Here is a 17,442-nt window from a genome sequence, read left to right as displayed (position 1 = left end):
CCGGAGCGTCTTCACCTGCTCCGCGTTTCATTGGGCGGCCGCTGCTCGCGCGCCATGTGCTTCCAGTAAATATTCAACAAAACCCTCCTCATTTGGCTTGAGCGATCGGGTCATATACGGCTGATTCCTTTAGCTGCATCCTAACACTGGGCATTTCTTATTTAACAGACACTTTTACCCAAAGCAACTTGCAGCATGATTCCTACAAGTCCAGACTCCTTATTCATGGATCATGCATGGGATTCTCACTCTTTTCTTCTTCTTCTTCTTCTTCTTCTTCTTCTTTTTTTTTACTTTTAGTTACATTTAGTTATCAGTCATACACTAAATCGGAAAGCATTCCATTATGTTTTTGGAGATTCTGTCAAACTTTTTAAGCTTTTGCTTAAAATTGGTGCAAAATACATACTCAGATCCCTTTCTCTCATACAAACATGCCAACAAAGACATCTCATCATGAGCTCATCATGAGCTCTCAGTATTCAGTCAGTCAATCATATCACAGCTTCAGATCTCGGCTCTCTTGTGTCTCTTGCTGAGAGCTGCTCTAGACTGATCTGTGTCTGGGTCCTAACAAGACTCTGGGTTTGAATTTGCATTTAGACCTCCTTTAATGTTTTGAGGGACTTTATTTTTCGAAACAAATTTAAATCACTCTTTAAAGGGTTAGTTCAGCCAAATATTACATTTATGTAATTAATAACTTACCCTCATGTTGTTCCAAACCCGTATGACCTCCATTTATCTTTGGGACACAGTTTAAAATATTTTAGATTGAACACCGAGCTGAGCCAGATAACGAACAATAGACTGACTCGTTCACGAGACAAGAACCGGTTGCATCGGTTTTCGGATCACCAGTACTTCTCTCGACAGTTAGATTCAATAAACCTGTTGAAGAAAACGGTTCGCCGGTTCTTTTGCACTCGATATAATGGCATCATTGGCGATGACTGCCCTTGATTCAAGCCTTCGGTCATTACACAGAATCAGTTCAGAATCAATCACCAAAAGAATCACTTCAGTTCAGTTCAGTGTGTCGGTCTGCTTCTCAGCTCCTCAGTTCTCGAATTGGACGTGCGTGACGGTTCTTGACTCAAGAATAAGTCAGTCTGTTGTTCGTTATCTGGCTCGGCACTGTGTTCATCTTCAATTCTCTCTTCACAGCAGTTCAGTCAGTGTACTGTTTGAGTACATGAATTACTCCGGGATATTGGTTTGTTTGAACTCTAATTAAAACTAAAAGTTTTAATTAATTTAATTAATTTGTAGATTCATAAGTATTGGAGACGCAAACCATTTTAAAACGATTCAGTTCGATTTGGTGAACTTGTTCAAGAAGATCCGATTACATCGTATGATTTTTCGCGAACCGGATATCACAAACTGCTTTGTTTTGAACTCTCTCTCACAACAGACACGGAAGAGAAGACAATGGTGAATAAAGTAGTAGTTTTTGCTATTTTTGGACCAAAATGTATTTTCAATGCTTCAAAAAATTCTAAATGACCCTCTGATGTCACATGGACTACTTTGATGATGTTTTTCTTATACCTTTCTGGACATGGACAGTATACCGTACACACAGCTTCAATGGAGTGACTGAGAGCTCTCGGACTAAATCTAAAATATCTTAAACTGTGTTCCGAAGATAAACGGAGGTTTTCGAAATTAAGGTAAGTTAATAATGACATTGTCACAGCCACACCTTCTACACTCCCGGAATCGGACACTTGCGCCACACCCACTCGTCCCCAATCACCCGAATTCTGAACTCCTGTGCATCATCACCAGAACCACATATAAAGCCATCAGTCACCATCACTCATCGTCTGGTCTTGCACCGATCTCCTCACTTGCCTGAACGCCATTATTAAACCTACCTGAACTCTTGAACCCTCTTCATCCTCGTCAGTCTTCCTGTCCCCATCGTCTTCATCTGAGCACCATCTGGATCACCGTTCACCATAAGGGAAGTTGTGTTGTCACCGTTCTATCCACGTGTCAAGATTCACCTGTGTCTGAAACCTCTGATTCACATTATACTACCTTATCACTGAATCCTCTGTGTCCTCGTCTGTGTCTGACAGAAGACCAGACCGCATGCAGAGCTCTTCGGACACGGGCGAGGACCGCACCGCGGATCCCTTCACGCAACTGGTTCACGCTGTACGGTCCTCACTGATGCAACAAACTCCCCCTTCTTCACCGGCTGTCAACAACTCAAACACCGCTACAACTCCGGTCACTTCTTCAGTTGCCCCTGCGAGTCCCAGCGAGTGTTCCCTCTATATGGAATCCAACTCTCATTTATTCACCTCCGAACGCAGTTGAGTAGCCTTCATCATCAACCTACTCTCAGGTAAGAGATCAACCAATCTCTCTGGGACTCGAACTCACCTGCCCTTGGATCCGTCACTAACTTCTGTTCCCAGTTAAAATCCGTCTTTGGCCATCAAACTTCTGCATTGTCTGTCCATGACCAATTATTTACCATTCACCAACAGAGAGATGAATCTGTGAGTGATTATGCCATACGCTTCCGTACTCTCGCTTACATAAGCGGCTGGAATGAAACTGCCTTAATTACAGCATATCGCCACGGATTGAATGACAAGATGCAACGTTTGATAGTTGTGTACGAAGACTCACTAGGACTAGAGAATCTCATTCAGAAATCCATTCGAGTTGCCCAGAGACTCACTGCCTGTCATCCGCTCACTCCCGCTGTACTTCCTCCGCCCGCTATACCATCTGTCGCTCCTCCAGCACCTGAACCCATGCAAGTGGACTCTCACCATCTGTCCGCATCGGAACGTCAGCGGAGGATCAACGCCGGGCTATGTCTCTATTGTGGGGGAGATGGACACCTCTTACCATCCTGTCCAGTTCGACCTCCACGCCCAGCGGTGAGTTCCATCCATATACCTCCTCAAACTGCTCATCTAACGAAGACCTGGGTTACTCTAAGACACCTTTGCTCTTCTGTTTCAGTACAAGCCCTCATCGACTCCGGTTCGGCGGGGAACTTCATCAACCGGCAAACCTTAACTCGTCTCAACGCCAAACATCACCGAAGCCCTGTCGAACTCAAAGTAACCACCATACAGGGAAAGCCGCTGGGCAAGGGTCGTGTCCACTATTTCTCCCCCACAATCATCCTCCGCTTGGGACTCCTGCACGAAGAAGACATCACGTTCATGGTGCTGGAGGAATCCACCGCAGACATCATCCTGGGACGCCCCTGGCTTAACCTCCACCAACCTCACATCCATTGGCCCACTGGCGAGATCCTGAAATGGGGAATGTCCTGCCATCATACCTGCATCACTCCTCCAGCTAAAATCCCCAAGGTCAGTCCCCCCTTAAGGAAGTCTTCCCTACCGGTCCAGTCCACATCAGTGGAGAGCCCCGACACGAAGATGGATCATATCATCCCTCCTGAATATCGGGCGTTCCAGGATGTGTTCAGTAAGCGGTTGGCAACGAAGCTACCACCTCATAGGCCATGGGACTGCGCCATTGACCTCCTGCCTGGAGCAACCCTTCCTAAAGGACGAATCTATCCCCTGTCCATCCCGGAGCAGAAGGCCATGGAGGAGTATATACAGGAAGCCCTCGCTCAGGAGTTCATCCGACCATCTACTTCCCCTGCCGCTTCCAGCTTCTTCTTCGTGGCCAAGAAGGACGGAGGCTTGAGGCCGTGCATCGATTATCGCCACCTCAATTCACAAACCGTCAAATTCAGTTATCCTCTTCCCCTGGTCCCAGCGGCATTGGAACAACTACGCGGAGCCAGGATCTTCACGAAACTGGACTTGAGGAGCGCCTACAACCTAATCCGCATCCGGAAGGGGGACGAATGGAAGACCGCTTTCATCACTCCTTCCGGGCACTATGAATACCGGGTCATGCCGTATGGGTTATCCAACAGTCCATCCGTCTTCCAAAACTACATGAATGAAGTCTTCAGAGATTACCTTAACAAGTTCGTAATTGTCTACATCTACGACATCCTCATCTACTCCACATCCAAGCAAGAACATATCCATCATGTCATCCTCGTACTCCGAAAACTCCGGGAACACCACCTTTACCTCAAATCCGAAAAATGTGAGTTCCATACGCCCTCAGTCCAGTTCCTAGGTTACATCATCGACCCATGTGGCGTGAAGATGGACCAGGGGAAGGTAGACTCCAACTCCCTGCACAGTACCGTATCTCACCTTCATTCCATGTCTCACTCCTCAAACCCTTCACTGAACCTTTGTCTCCTCCATCCACAGAACCTGGTGATGATGCCGTACCTCCTCCTCCGGCCATCGAAGACGACAACGACATCTTCCGGGTGAGAGCTATCCTTGACTCTCGACGACGGGGTCCTCAACTGGAGTACCTTGTGGACTGGGAAAACTACGGCCCGGAGGAGCGTTGCTGGGTTAATCGTAACGACATCCTGGACCCCAGCCTTCTCACTGACTTTCATCAAGACCATCCAGACCGCCCCGCTCCCCGTGGCCGAGGTAGACCCCGTCGTCGCACAAGATCCCAGCCGTCAGGAGCCGCCCGTGGAGGAGGGGGTACTGTCACAGCCACACCTTCTACACTCCCGGAATCGGACACTTACGCCACACCCACTCGTCCCCAATCACCCGAATTCTGAACTCCTGTGCATCATCACCAGAACCACATATAAAGCCATCAGTCACCATCACTCATCGTCTGGTCTTGCACCGATCTCCTCACTTGCCTGAACGCCATTATTAAACCTACCTGAACTCTTGAACCCTCTTCATCCTCGTCAGTCTTCCTGTCCCCATCGTCTTCATCTGAGCACCATCTGGATCACCGTTCACCATAAGGGAAGTTGTGTTGTCACCGTTCTATCCACGTGTCAAGATTCACCTGTGTCTGAAACCTCTGATTCACATTAAACTACCTTATCACTGAATCCTCTGTGTCCTCGTCTGTGTCTGACAGACATAGTTTTAATATTTGGCTGAACTAACCCTTTAAGACCATATTAAATAAAAGTAGTGAAATATTTATAAAAGTAAACTATAGCAAAGAAAAATATAAAAAGTTAATGAAATAACAAAATACAATGTATAATAATTTTTTTAGAATGTAAAAAAACCCCATATAATTCAATTTCAATTTAAGTTTATTTGTATAGCACTTTTTATAATACAAATCATTGCAAAGCAACTTTACAGAAAATTAAGTTTCTTCAATATTTAGTAGTAGCTCATAAGTGGTGACTGTCAGTTAATGTGCATATGACAGAAATTTTCTGAAAAGTTAATACAAGACGTAGTCAACCAGACAATGAACACTATTAATGGCAACTATAATAATAATATCTAAATTTATATTTGATTATATTAAATTTGCCCTATTCTACAAGGCAAATCTGTGAGGCTGAAAAAGCATCTGATTCTATATCAGGTGTGCTGTAAAATTAATGTTATCCACTTCTTATGTTCACTATCTGTTAATCTGGAACTAAAGAGCTTAATCTTAAAATGCTAACAGAAGACAACACTGAGTTTTATTCAGTTTACACAGATATACCAGAAGAACACTTCAGAACCTGGAATCTGAATTTATTAATTTTTTTTGTCTCATTCACATGAATTTTGCAAACGGCTCAGTACAACCTTAATAAATTATGAGGCATTATTATAAATTTTCTTTAATCAGTTCCATTCATTCTATCCAAACCCTCTACAAACTCACACTCTCTTTCTCTCACTTTGCTCTCTCTGCTTCACTTCATTTTATGTCTCCACATTCCTCATACAAATGGCGTGAAAGAAGCAGCGAGGAGATGAGAAGCAAATGGAGTATTTGAGTGGCAAAATGGGAGCCAAGCCAAGTAGGGGAAACTGAAACCACATACTTGTCTCCAAATAGAGTCACTTACCAGCCGATTCCTGAGTTGCTCCCCACCCATCCATTTCTTCTCCCTTTTACCGTTGACACAACCCCTTTTACCAAAAACATTTCAACAAGTCTGGATAAGAAATGATACCCTGGAAATGGAACAGAGGGGAAGGGGAAAAAGAAGACGAGTGAGAGAGAAAGAATGAAATTTTATTTTCAGCCAGAATGGAGACAGGGGCAAAAGTTCAAGCTGTTTTCTTGCCCTCACTTTGAATGCTTCCCCTATATTTTAAAAAAAAGCACATCAGCAAGTTTTTCTTTAGGGTCAATGATGCTACTTGAATTTGAATGCGAAAACAATCCTGATCCCACACTCACCTTCTACTGACCCCATTATCCAGGAGACGATGAGGAATTCACATATAAAAGAGACAGACAGTGAAAGGAGAGGGGGATATTTCTACATAAAAAGTCAATTATTTGGAGACTATACGTCTGCTCATCTGTGATAACAACCACTGATGTCCTAAATGCATATGCTGTACCAAACTGAAGATTTAATTTCACAAAACATAACAGAAGTTCAATGAGCCTAATGGGCTTAGTTAAAATTCAGCATGGGTTTAAGTACGTCTAAATTCTAAAATGGAAAAAAGCATTCTATTAAGAAACACTCCATGTGTATCTTCATTTTTTTTTTCTATAATCAACAAATAATGCTTCCCTTAGAATATTTCAGGAAGTAATTTCATAGGTTTATTTGTCTGATCTTTTCACCCTAGTAGTAATTTGCCGGGTGAGAATTTACTGAAAATGTGATGATACCGAAAAACGTAAAAAATATCATAATTGAACGTATATTAATCCAATGTACCTAAATTAATTCCTGTCATCTCGTCCAAGAAGAGCAAACGTTTTTTTTTTTTTAAATCTATTTGGCGCCACCTAGAGTTCGCGCGCTAACATTCCAGGAACTGGCTGCGCAACAGATCGCATTTCCACACGTGCACAATTGACGACAACACGGACGAAACATGGCGAGCCACCTTCGCTTCGTAGCTCGGACTGTCATGGTCCAGAACGGCAATGTCGACGCGGCATATGGCGCGCTGAGCAGGTACTTATGAGATGTCTGGTGACTTTGATATCTGTGTAGAAATATATTATATGTGTCATAAATCCTTTAGGTTAGCGCTAATTGATGTGACCGTGTCATAATCATAGACAGTATAAAAACAGGTCATAATAATATGACACGAAAAGTCGTGCCCCTAACACATAAGGACTTTAATAAAGAAGATTTGTATTATATAATGCCAGACTAGTCTTAAGGTAGAAGTGTTAATCGTTAGTTAATAAAAGTATTTCTTCACCAATGTTGCTTGTAGTGTTGTTTTAGTGTTTTCTTTGTATACGTTTACAGTTTTTATTAATAATTTTAATACAAATAATATATATATATATTTACTTTAATTTAATTAGCTGTACAGTGCCAACCACTAATATTTTACTCTTTAAGAATTTCTAGGGTTGTCAATAATTGTGGCCAACATTCATTGGAGAAAAAAAAGATTTCCCCCCCAATTTCAATTGTTTTACTTCAATGATAGGTTTGACTTTTTTTTTTATGAAAGATCAAAGGACATGCGACGCAGATTTATTTTTACAGACACTTTTGCTCATATTTACCAAGGGTGCCAATATTAGTGGTTGGCACTGTACAATAACTTATTATATATATATAATACTTCCTTCAAATGAATGTATACAAAGCAACATTTACATTTCAAATTTGTTTTATTTCCTTTTTTATTGTTGTTGTTGTAGTTAACTGTAATAACCTCTTATAAGGCTTAAAAATCATCCTAAAGAAAGTGTTTAATAATAACAATTTGAGTGTGCTTCTTTTAGCATGAAAAAACCTGCGTTTGTATTGTCAAAATGTTTGCAGCATAACATGAGATCCGATGATAACCAATGTTAAATAATAGTGCAAATAAGTAATATTAACATCTGAAAGAAATATCAATAATGCTCAAATAATGCATGACAGTGATATAAAGGCACAGACCTATAAATAAAGTAATACCATCAATGTAAAAAAAAAAAAAAATACGTGTGAGGTGTTATTGCAGAAATTTTTTTAGAGGGTGCAGTAGAGTTGTAGTCTTGCAATCTGGCCTTGACCATATAATCAAAAGTCTTACCTTGAATTTGGTTTGCAAGGCTGCCTTGTATTCACAATTTAACCAAATAATACAGTATGATATTTCATATTTACAGATATTGTAGTTGTAACATGCTCTCTCTCTCTCTCTGTCTCTCTTATTCTCTGCAGAGTGCTGTCTTCTGATGGAATAATTGAATCTGTAAAGCGAAGAAGATACTATGAGAAACCTTGTCGTGAGCGAGAGAGAAAGAGCTATGAGAACTGTAAGAGAATCTACAACAGTGAGATGGCCAGAAAAATATCTTTCGTATCAAGGACACAAAGACAAGATCCATGGCTTGGATGTTAAGATGACAAACTGACTGTTCTTGTTGAGTCAGACACAGTGATCTGCCTCAAAATAAAGATTCACTGGAACATTTTACATGTTCACCATCAAAAAAAATAATTGCAGGACTGTGTTCTGTCATAACCTTATTTCCATCTTGAATATTGTGATATTGTTGACTTAACATGCTGTCTATAAACTGCTGTATGTTGGTAATTATAAAAAAGCTGTCCAATCATAAGAACTTTTCCATTATTTACCATAGGTGCATTTGTCAAAAAAACAATAATTTGTGTTTTATTGGCTGTAGAAAGTATATTTTCTGAACATTTGAAAACCGATAGCAATTAAAATGTACACATTGAGCAAAGTTTTAAGTAGTAAATTAATTCAAATAAAAGGTAAACATTTTAAAACTTCCAAACAGGCAAGAAGTGTGGATCATTTCTTCATGCTAACATTTTGAAAATGCAGAACTGGAGTACTTTATCCGTTGCACCTTTTACTTTGTACCAGTGAAAAATGGGCTCCATAAATAAATAAAACTTATTGTTAAATTTAGCAAAAAAATATTGTAAAGTAAAAAAAAATATTTTAATTTTTAACTTTTTGACAATTGTCTAGTGGCACCACAACAATAATATTGAATTTGATAAAACACTAAAATGTGAGTCCTTTATAATATTGCTTTCTCCATTTTTCCGTGTCTCATTTGAATTAGGAGAGCAATATGCACAGATCAAGCACCATTTACGACTGAAAAGAGTTCTATACAAATATGGTAGATTTAGATGTGAGAGGACAACAGAAGATGGACATTTCAACTGTAGGAAACATTATGTGGATTCTGGACTGTGGCCAGAAGTGAAGGTTTAATGTTAAAACTACCTTGATGGTAGTTTGTTTCTTACAAAAATGCAGCTTTTCACTTCACAAGATCTTAATTAATAGACTGGATTGGTGTGGATTACTTGTGGAGTATCATGATGTTTTTATCAACTGTTTGGTCTCTCATTCTGACGGCACCCATTCACTGCAGAGGATCCATTGATGAGCAAGTGATGTAATGCTAAATTTTTCTGAATCTGTTTCAATGGCCTGAGCCAAAGATTTTGTGTGAGTTCTTTAAGATCAAATTAATAGGTAAATTGCCTGCCATCTATAATGTAAAATATCTTATGTCATTATAATTCTCCAGTCACAATAAGCTGAATTGCACAGTATATGTTTACTGGAAAGAGGTTTGTAGTTAGTGATCTTTCTGTGAGCTGAAGGTCTGTGTGATATGTGTAATGGGGGGATGGGTCTCTCTCCAGAAGGTCATTCAATTCAGTGTATAGCTGTGGATGAGGCCTCCACACAAGCAGCTGAAGTGGTTTGCGTTCCATGAAGTCATGTTTTCATTTTAGTCTAAATGGTAAAAATTTAAGACCTGCCACTTCTGCCTCTTCAGTTGCTTTGGGGCTATAAACAATGCCATTCACAATAGTGATTTATTCAATACAGAGTCTTTTATTTGAAGTCAACGTTTGAATTATTTCCTATTTTTAAACATAATCACTGTACCCAAAGTTGTGTTTGTTTTACTGGTGAAATTGTGGATGTTGACCTGTGTATAGAAAAAGATTCAAAGCTGTAAAGTCATGTGACATTATACCACAGATTTCACAACATATCACAACAAAAAATTTAAATTTTATTTCTAAGGAATAAAAACTCTATAGGCATAAAACAAAACGATGAAGAAAAAACACAACAAAATAACACTTCAGTGAACTGATCTGCTACAGATGAGTTTCTCTCTCCTGCTGTGTAAATGGCAATAGGGCCTTAATGTATCATATCAGTCAGAGGCTGGGATTGTCAGATAGATATCCCATTGTCCTTGGTTTTAGCACTAATATATGGTGATGCTCATGGTGTGAATGGAGGCGAGTTGATCTTGAGAAAGTGGAGCATGGTTAACGCGGGACCTATATTCTGATGTGTACATTAACTGTTGACCTACAACAGTGCTGGAGGAAGTTAGAGTCGGTGACCTTCAACGACTGACACCGTTTAAAGATTGACCAAGTGTGTTTGTGAATATAAACTTTCAAAGCATTTGTGCGTGGATGTTATTCAAGAGACATTTCACCCCAAATGAAACTGAAAATTTTGGGTTAAAGGTTTTATTTACAGTATTTTTACCATTTAGTGACATAGAAATCAACAATCTAACTGTGATTTAGATTTAATATTAGGTGCAGTATTCATCAACTATGAAACATCATCAAATTACTTTATTTCACACAATATGTCTTCAGTACTGACTGCACTTATAGGCTACTTGAACATTGTTGTTGGCTCATTATTAATTAATCTACCCTGAAAGGCACATATTTACTCTTGACAGTGTCCTTTTGATCATAACAACCATGAAACAAGCCAAGCAAATGTATAATTATAGACAATATTGCCTGGTCATTTTGCTGACCACAGGGAGCAGCCTCATAAGCTCATTTGTTTTGAGTGAAACTGAGCCAATTGGTTGTCCTGAGCTGACCTTTTTTTGACAGATACTGTTCTGCTATTAACTGAGTGGATTATGCAATGATTTTACGGGAGGCAGGATATTTTAGAATGGATTTCTGAATGTAATTTATGGGACACAATCTGATTCATCTGGCAAAATGCATTTTTATTTATTTATGTGACACCACTATTGTTTTACTATCATTGAGATGCTCTTTTTTTAAAATAATAGTTTATTATTTGTCAATTCTGAATAAGTTTTATTTTATATTTTCCATTGTAATTTTTTTTGTCAATTCATTTTTAAAGTCATATTATTAATGTTATTTTAATGGCTGTAGTTTAAACTTAATTTTAGTTAACTACAATAACCGTGTGACACATCTGGAACAGTTAGGGTAAATATCAATATCATATTCTAAATATAATTTATCATAAAGATACACTTATCTTTAATACATTGTTGATACGCGAGTTTATAATACATTGATATATTATGACATACTGTTCATGTTGTTACTTCTAAAAGAATTTGATTCTCATCTAAAATATAGCACTGAAAATTAATTTATTATGTTCCAATCAAATTGTCGGGTACAAACTCTACCTAATGTGGAACAGTAAGTACCATCTGATTCTGTAAAATGTGTTGTGTTCCCGTGCGTAGTATCTGTGTCTGCACACGAGTGCCACGTGCGAAGATGGGGGTTTACAAATAGATGAAACCGACCAATCACGGATCAGATTCTCAGAGATTGGATCTACTTGCCGTCCAATCAGCTACTGGATTCTCATCTGTCAGCCAATGGGAGCGCAGTCTGCGATGGCTTTTATCCAGCACGTGTAGAAACTCACATGTTGTCCCTTGCTGTATAGTGACGTTAGTAGAGAAGGGAAGAGGAGAGAAGTCCAGACATCCACTCAGGATTCATTCGGGACAATAGTGCGTGCGAACAAAACGTCGGCACACAATCTTAATTAACCAGTAAAGTGAAGAAACTACTTTTAGGTGTCCTAACAGCACGTAAGGTTGTGTCGGTGGCGCTGGACACCAGGTTGTTGTGGTACCGACCCAGAAACGAACCACCATCAAGGTAAGGGTTATGTTTTATGTTAAAAAATGATACAAAAATAAAAAATCTGTTATACTCCAGAATAGCTTCACGTGTTCGTCATTGCGATTGATGTGTGTTTACGTCCTGGAGCTGAATAATCCCTTTGTTTTTGTTTGTTAATCTGCTGGTAAATAGCATCCCTTGATGTCAAAATTGCGTTTTAAATTGATTTACAAAGTAGAGAATTAAGTTATTTCAATCTGATACTAGTGAATGTGTGGTGTTAATCATTGTTGCTTTGTTTTTTGTTGTTGTCGTTTTTTTGTCCACATGTGGTCAGTGTGTGTGTTTTTTTTTTTTTTACTTTTCATTTTTATATAAAGAATATTCAAAACTGTGTATTGGTTTAACAGCTGACATGATTAAATTTATGAATGATTTTGCAGCACTGCCCACATGGGCCAAGACCTAAAATAATAGTGCTCTTTTAATGTTTAATATTTACATTTATTCATTTATCAGACGATTTTATCCAAACGATTTTTTCTTCTTCTACCAAATAGCGTTAGTCCATCTGGTAATTAGTCTTAATGGCACCTCCTACCTGTTTATTTTTATGAGGCACATGTCCTTGAGAGGGTTTTCTTCTCTGTAAATTTGGAAAAACTGTCCCATGGCTGTGTCTCAAATCTAGCTGTCAATCCAAACAGCATTATAGGCACACTCATATTCTATTACATTCATGTGCTTTTTCATAAACTCCTACAAGACTATTTCTTGAGACACAGACCTTATGTGGTTTTGTGGCCTTTCACCTAGTGAAAGGAACAGAGTCTGTTGATTTATTTCTTTTATTTTTTTATGATATCTCTGCGATCTCTCTTTCAGTTTTGGAATGTATCCTGTGTTTCCTTTTATCCATTTTTTTTAATCCAAGCTTTGCCTTCCCAATAGTTTTTTTTTTTTTGTGCTTGACTGAAAGAAAAGGGAAGTTTCTATACATTTCTCAATAATAAGGGATTTTCTGCAAGTCCAGTCTAGCCAGTACAAAGCAAGCTTTGTATGTGTCCTGCTAATATTATATAGGCAGAAATTTTGTCTGTGTATGTGTACATATTTCAATTTCAGATTATTTCTGAAGGATCATGTGATGCTGAAGACTGGAGTAATGATGCTGAAATTTAAGCATTAACTTCACAGAAATAAATTACATAAAAAAAAAAAAAAAAACTTAAATAGAAAACGGCTATTTGCAAACTGCAATATTTCACAGTATTACAGATTTACTGTATTTTTGATCAAGGTAATGCGCCCTTTGTGAACAAAGAGACTTATTTTCAATGGATGTTTATATATTAATTTAATGTTTTAATTTTCTTTACCTTAAATAAAAACATAATAATTAACCAGGTGTTTTATTTATAGGAAAAAACTATAATTCAAACGCACTGTTTTGCTGAAAAATAATAGCATACAGTGATGAAAATTTGTAACCATTGTAGCTGTTAAAACTGCAAGAGTGACTCACTCTCGCAATTTTAACAAGAATTTGCAAGACGATCCCAGTGACCGTTCTGTCAACTGGCTTGTTGCACTTTATTGTTTACATTATTTCAGACTTATTTAATGTATCTTCATACTTTTCCATTGCCACATTCCCTTGAGAGAAATCACTCGCTACGTTCAGTTCATTTCAGCCCATCGCTCCTCAGCTTTAAACGATCTGCCACCTCACATTTATCTGTTCTCTCACATTTCAGTGATGCTGTCACCGGAGAGTCCTTCCAAATGGCAAGTGCAAGATTCCCTCTCTTTGACCCCCAGTCTCCTCTACAGCGAGAGTGTCCAGATGCAGCACGAATCGGAGGTCTTCTCCTCTGAGATTGAGTCTGCAGGAGTTGTGCCTGGTCCAAAGCCATGCTCCTTGGCCAACGGGAGCTCTCATAATACAAAATCTCCTCTCACCTTTATGAACCGGAGGAGTGGTAGAGCTGATAATGTTCAAACTGGATGTTCCTCAGCGTCTCCACCCTACACCATTCAGACGTCAACATCAGTCGAAAGGATTCCCACAGAGGGGGACTTGAGGTTTGCACGCAAAGTGAGTGAGAGTTATAATTGTAGTCAAGTAGATATTCATGACTAATTCTCTGTAAAGGTTTAGTTTTTTGGTGCTATACCTTTAAGCACACTTACATATGTGAATTGTGCAATGGACTTCATTACTGAGCACATTCTTTCAGACATTGGCTTATAAGCTGCTGTTATGTCAAATATGGTTTTAAGTGGCCCATCTTTAAATGTATACTTTGCAACCCGTTGTGGTAGACGCTTGATGAAATGTGATGAACAAATGATCTGACAAAGAACCTTGTTAAAAATAAATGCCAGCTATGACTTGTTTCTGATCAAATAGAGGGGTATCATTGGTGTACACCTGTGGGTGGTCATGTTGACGTGTTGACCTGCGTGTTTATTTTAAAGTCATCTTTAATTAACTTTTTAATGTCACGAAGCATTGGAAATTCAGAATGAGTCATCTCTGCAGATTGTTTCTGGTAAATGTTCGGAGTTCCTAAAAAAGTTAGAGTGAGTTTTCATTAGGTTTTGTTTTTAATCTAGGTTTTATTTAAGCCAATTAGGGGAAAGTGGGATTCCTTATTTTTCTTTTAAAATGGCTCAAGCCTCTGAGTTCTGCAGATTATAAATCTGTCGTGCCTCTGATGTAACGTTTCTATGATGATATATAGATTAATTAATTTATGTTACAGTGTGCAGAGCTGCATGGGTACATCAGACCCCTGTTGGAGCTGTTGAAGGGACTGAAAACGGGTCGATATGATAAAGGTAATGCACAAAAAAAAATGTCATATACACTACCATTCAAAAGTAGGATCTGTAAGATTTTTCAGCAAGAATGTACTGGATTGTTCAGAAGTGTCATTAAAGATATTTATAATGTAACAAAAGATTTCTATTTTAAAGAGGCTATTTTTTGTAACTTTCTTTTCATCACCGAATGCTGAAGAATATCACTGTTTCCATGTAAATTTTAAGCAGTACAGCTGTTTTCATTCAATAAAATAAAATAATAAATGCAGTTTTGGGTAGCATGAAACATATGTTAAAAATGTAAAAAAAAATAATATAATATTTATAAATTTTTGAACCCAAACTTAGTAGTTAGTAGTTTTTACCCATTACATATAATTGTGTTTTCATTTATTTTATTATTTTCTGTTTATTTTCTGCAGGTTTGAGCACATTTCAACAGAGTGTTGCCATGGACAGACTGCGAAGGATTGTGGGTGTTCTACAAAAACCAAACCTTGGGTATTTCATTTTATTCTATTAATCTTTCACCACTGATACATTTCTCAGTTTTGTGTCCAATACATATGATGCCATTTAATAAATCATATTTTGATTCCTCCATAGGGAGAAGTATATGGGCACTCTTCTACAGCTGGAGATGATGTTAAAGGTTTGGTTCCCTCGGGTGAGGCCTCAGCATCACGAAGACACCCCTTCACTCCACAGTCTCATGGCTAACCTGCCTTCACGCTGGAATCAGGACCAGTTACATATTCCTGTGAAGGTAAGCGGCTCATGTCCACCTCGTTCTGCAATGTGGAAGGAAGAGATTTTCAGTGAATGTGCAAGACTTCACATTCATTAGCCATTATAGAACATTATTATGTTTTAATTTATTCTTTCTTTGGGTGCAAAGGAGTGTCTCTTACAATCTACAACAATTTTGAATGATTTATTGTTTGTCTTTCATTAACATAAAATACTTTTGTTCTAAATTGCATCATCCTTTTTCTTTTTCTTTTTTCAGAAACGCAGATTAAGTTGGTCAGATTCAGACTCTCAAGGTTCTTCAAGCAGCAAACGCATTCAAGAGGACGATCGAGGACTGAGCCCCAGCGATAGCAGCTCATGGCTCAGCAGCTCCGAAACCCCGTCTAGTGAACTTGAAGACAGTACATTCTGTACAAATCAAAATAATGTGACATCTGAAACCAGACTCATTGAAAACGGCAAACTTCTAGTCAGGCAAATGACAAACTCCTTAAATGAAACCCCTATGACTGCAACAGTAAGACCTCCTCCGCTTGTAATACCATTGTCAGCCACAGACGGCAGCCGCTTGGGCATGCAGGACTGTTCGGTGTCCTCCACTACTCCTACTTCCGCCTCACCAGTGGACATGATGATGAATGAGAAAGATGTGGGTGAATCTGTAAAAGAAGAAGGGCCAAAAAAACAGGTTAATAGTTGCACAGAGATATTAAACGCATAACATTTTTGAAGTTTCTCATGCTTAAAAGAATGATTGACTTCACCATTTCTCCAGCCTGTTGATACTGAGAATTCATTGTTTTTCCACAAAGTTTTGTTCATTTAGTTTTGTTAATTTTGCATTCTGCCACATATATGTACAGCACAGAAGTTATCATATGTACTATGTGACATAAGATTTGTGTTTATATGGTTATAGTTTGAAGAAAGAAATGCTAGAGCCGTATTGTTAAGCCGCAAAACATGCACAGCTATCAAACACTCTATTGCTCCACTTTCCATGATAACACAGACTTCCAACAATACCTGCAGCTTTATGAACAGAAACCAGGAAAAACAGAAGCAGGAGAAAAATGCTTTGACAAAACGTCCAGAAGCATGACTGCAATTGCAATCTACTTTAATGCTCTTTGACTTGAATTGAAAACCACTTTGAGCATCGGATGAAATAGAATTGCATCATATGGGAGGATATTTTAGAGGCAGTTTTATTTATTGCATTATTACTTGAAGAGACTGAATTCACTAAAGCAGCCTTAAAGTGTCTGGGCTGTGGTCCATTTATCATAGTTTAGTGTCTTATATTTATTAAGAGACCGAAAGAATAATCCCAGGAACAACAGATGGGATGCATCGTGAAGTGTTATTCTATAATCTGGAGAGTAAGCATTCATTTATTGAAAATGGTCTTGCCAAAAACAATGTGCATTTATGTTGTTCTGCTTCCATGTTATAATAGTTAATTTTGCCTTAGATATCAAGATTTTCGTTATAGGAAACTGCACAATTGTTTCCTTTAACACACCTTTTTTTTCTATTTAGAATTTGTAAATCTGAACATTGTGACATATTAATCATTCTCTAAAACGAACATGTTCAGGTTAATGATGAATATGTGGCATGTCACACACTGTAAAGGTCACACTGAGGAAGATTAGACTTGTATTTTATTTAGTTATTTGTAGAATAGATTCTGACATTATAGATGCAGTATTTGGTATGAGAAGAACTTTTTGGTTATGTTGACTGAGATGCATGTAGTCACGTCTTTGTGCAGCTGTACAAGTATCGTGTGAAAAATACATTGTTGGAATTATAATGGAGACAGTACTGCTTGGGAAACATGAACATGAAGATGTATTGTGAGGCTAATATTTAATGGCACTTAACAGCTTCACTTCTTT

The 17,442-nt window shown here is 38.4% G+C and overlaps 2 protein-coding genes across 2 annotated transcripts; both read left to right on the top strand.

Moving 5' to 3' along the window:
* Nucleotides 1-6,842: 6,842 nt before the first annotated feature.
* On the top strand, nt 6,843-8,804 carry LOC113061974 (28S ribosomal protein S21, mitochondrial-like). Its single transcript, XM_026231476.1, has 2 exons — nt 6,843-7,003; nt 8,225-8,804. Exons 1-2 carry the CDS (start codon nt 6,921-6,923, stop codon nt 8,403-8,405), a joined length of 264 nt encoding a protein of 87 aa, XP_026087261.1. The 5' UTR covers nt 6,843-6,920; the 3' UTR covers nt 8,406-8,804.
* Nucleotides 8,805-11,748: 2,944 nt separating this feature from the next.
* Nucleotides 11,749-17,428, top strand: LOC113062149 (circadian-associated transcriptional repressor-like). The gene is made up of 6 exons (XM_026231773.1): nt 11,749-11,992; nt 13,714-14,054; nt 14,725-14,800; nt 15,208-15,286; nt 15,392-15,551; nt 15,795-17,428. The coding sequence occupies exons 2-6, from the start codon at nt 13,716-13,718 to the stop codon at nt 16,257-16,259; spliced, it is 1,119 nt and encodes a 372-aa protein (XP_026087558.1). The 5' UTR covers nt 11,749-11,992; nt 13,714-13,715; the 3' UTR covers nt 16,260-17,428.
* The last annotated feature ends 14 nt before the right edge of the window (nt 17,429-17,442 follow it).

The sequence above is a fragment of the Carassius auratus genome, chromosome 44, assembly GCF_003368295.1.
Source record: "Carassius auratus strain Wakin chromosome 44, ASM336829v1, whole genome shotgun sequence".
NCBI classification, from domain to species: domain Eukaryota; kingdom Metazoa; phylum Chordata; class Actinopteri; order Cypriniformes; family Cyprinidae; genus Carassius; species Carassius auratus.
This window is presented reverse-complemented; position numbering and strand designations above follow the sequence as displayed.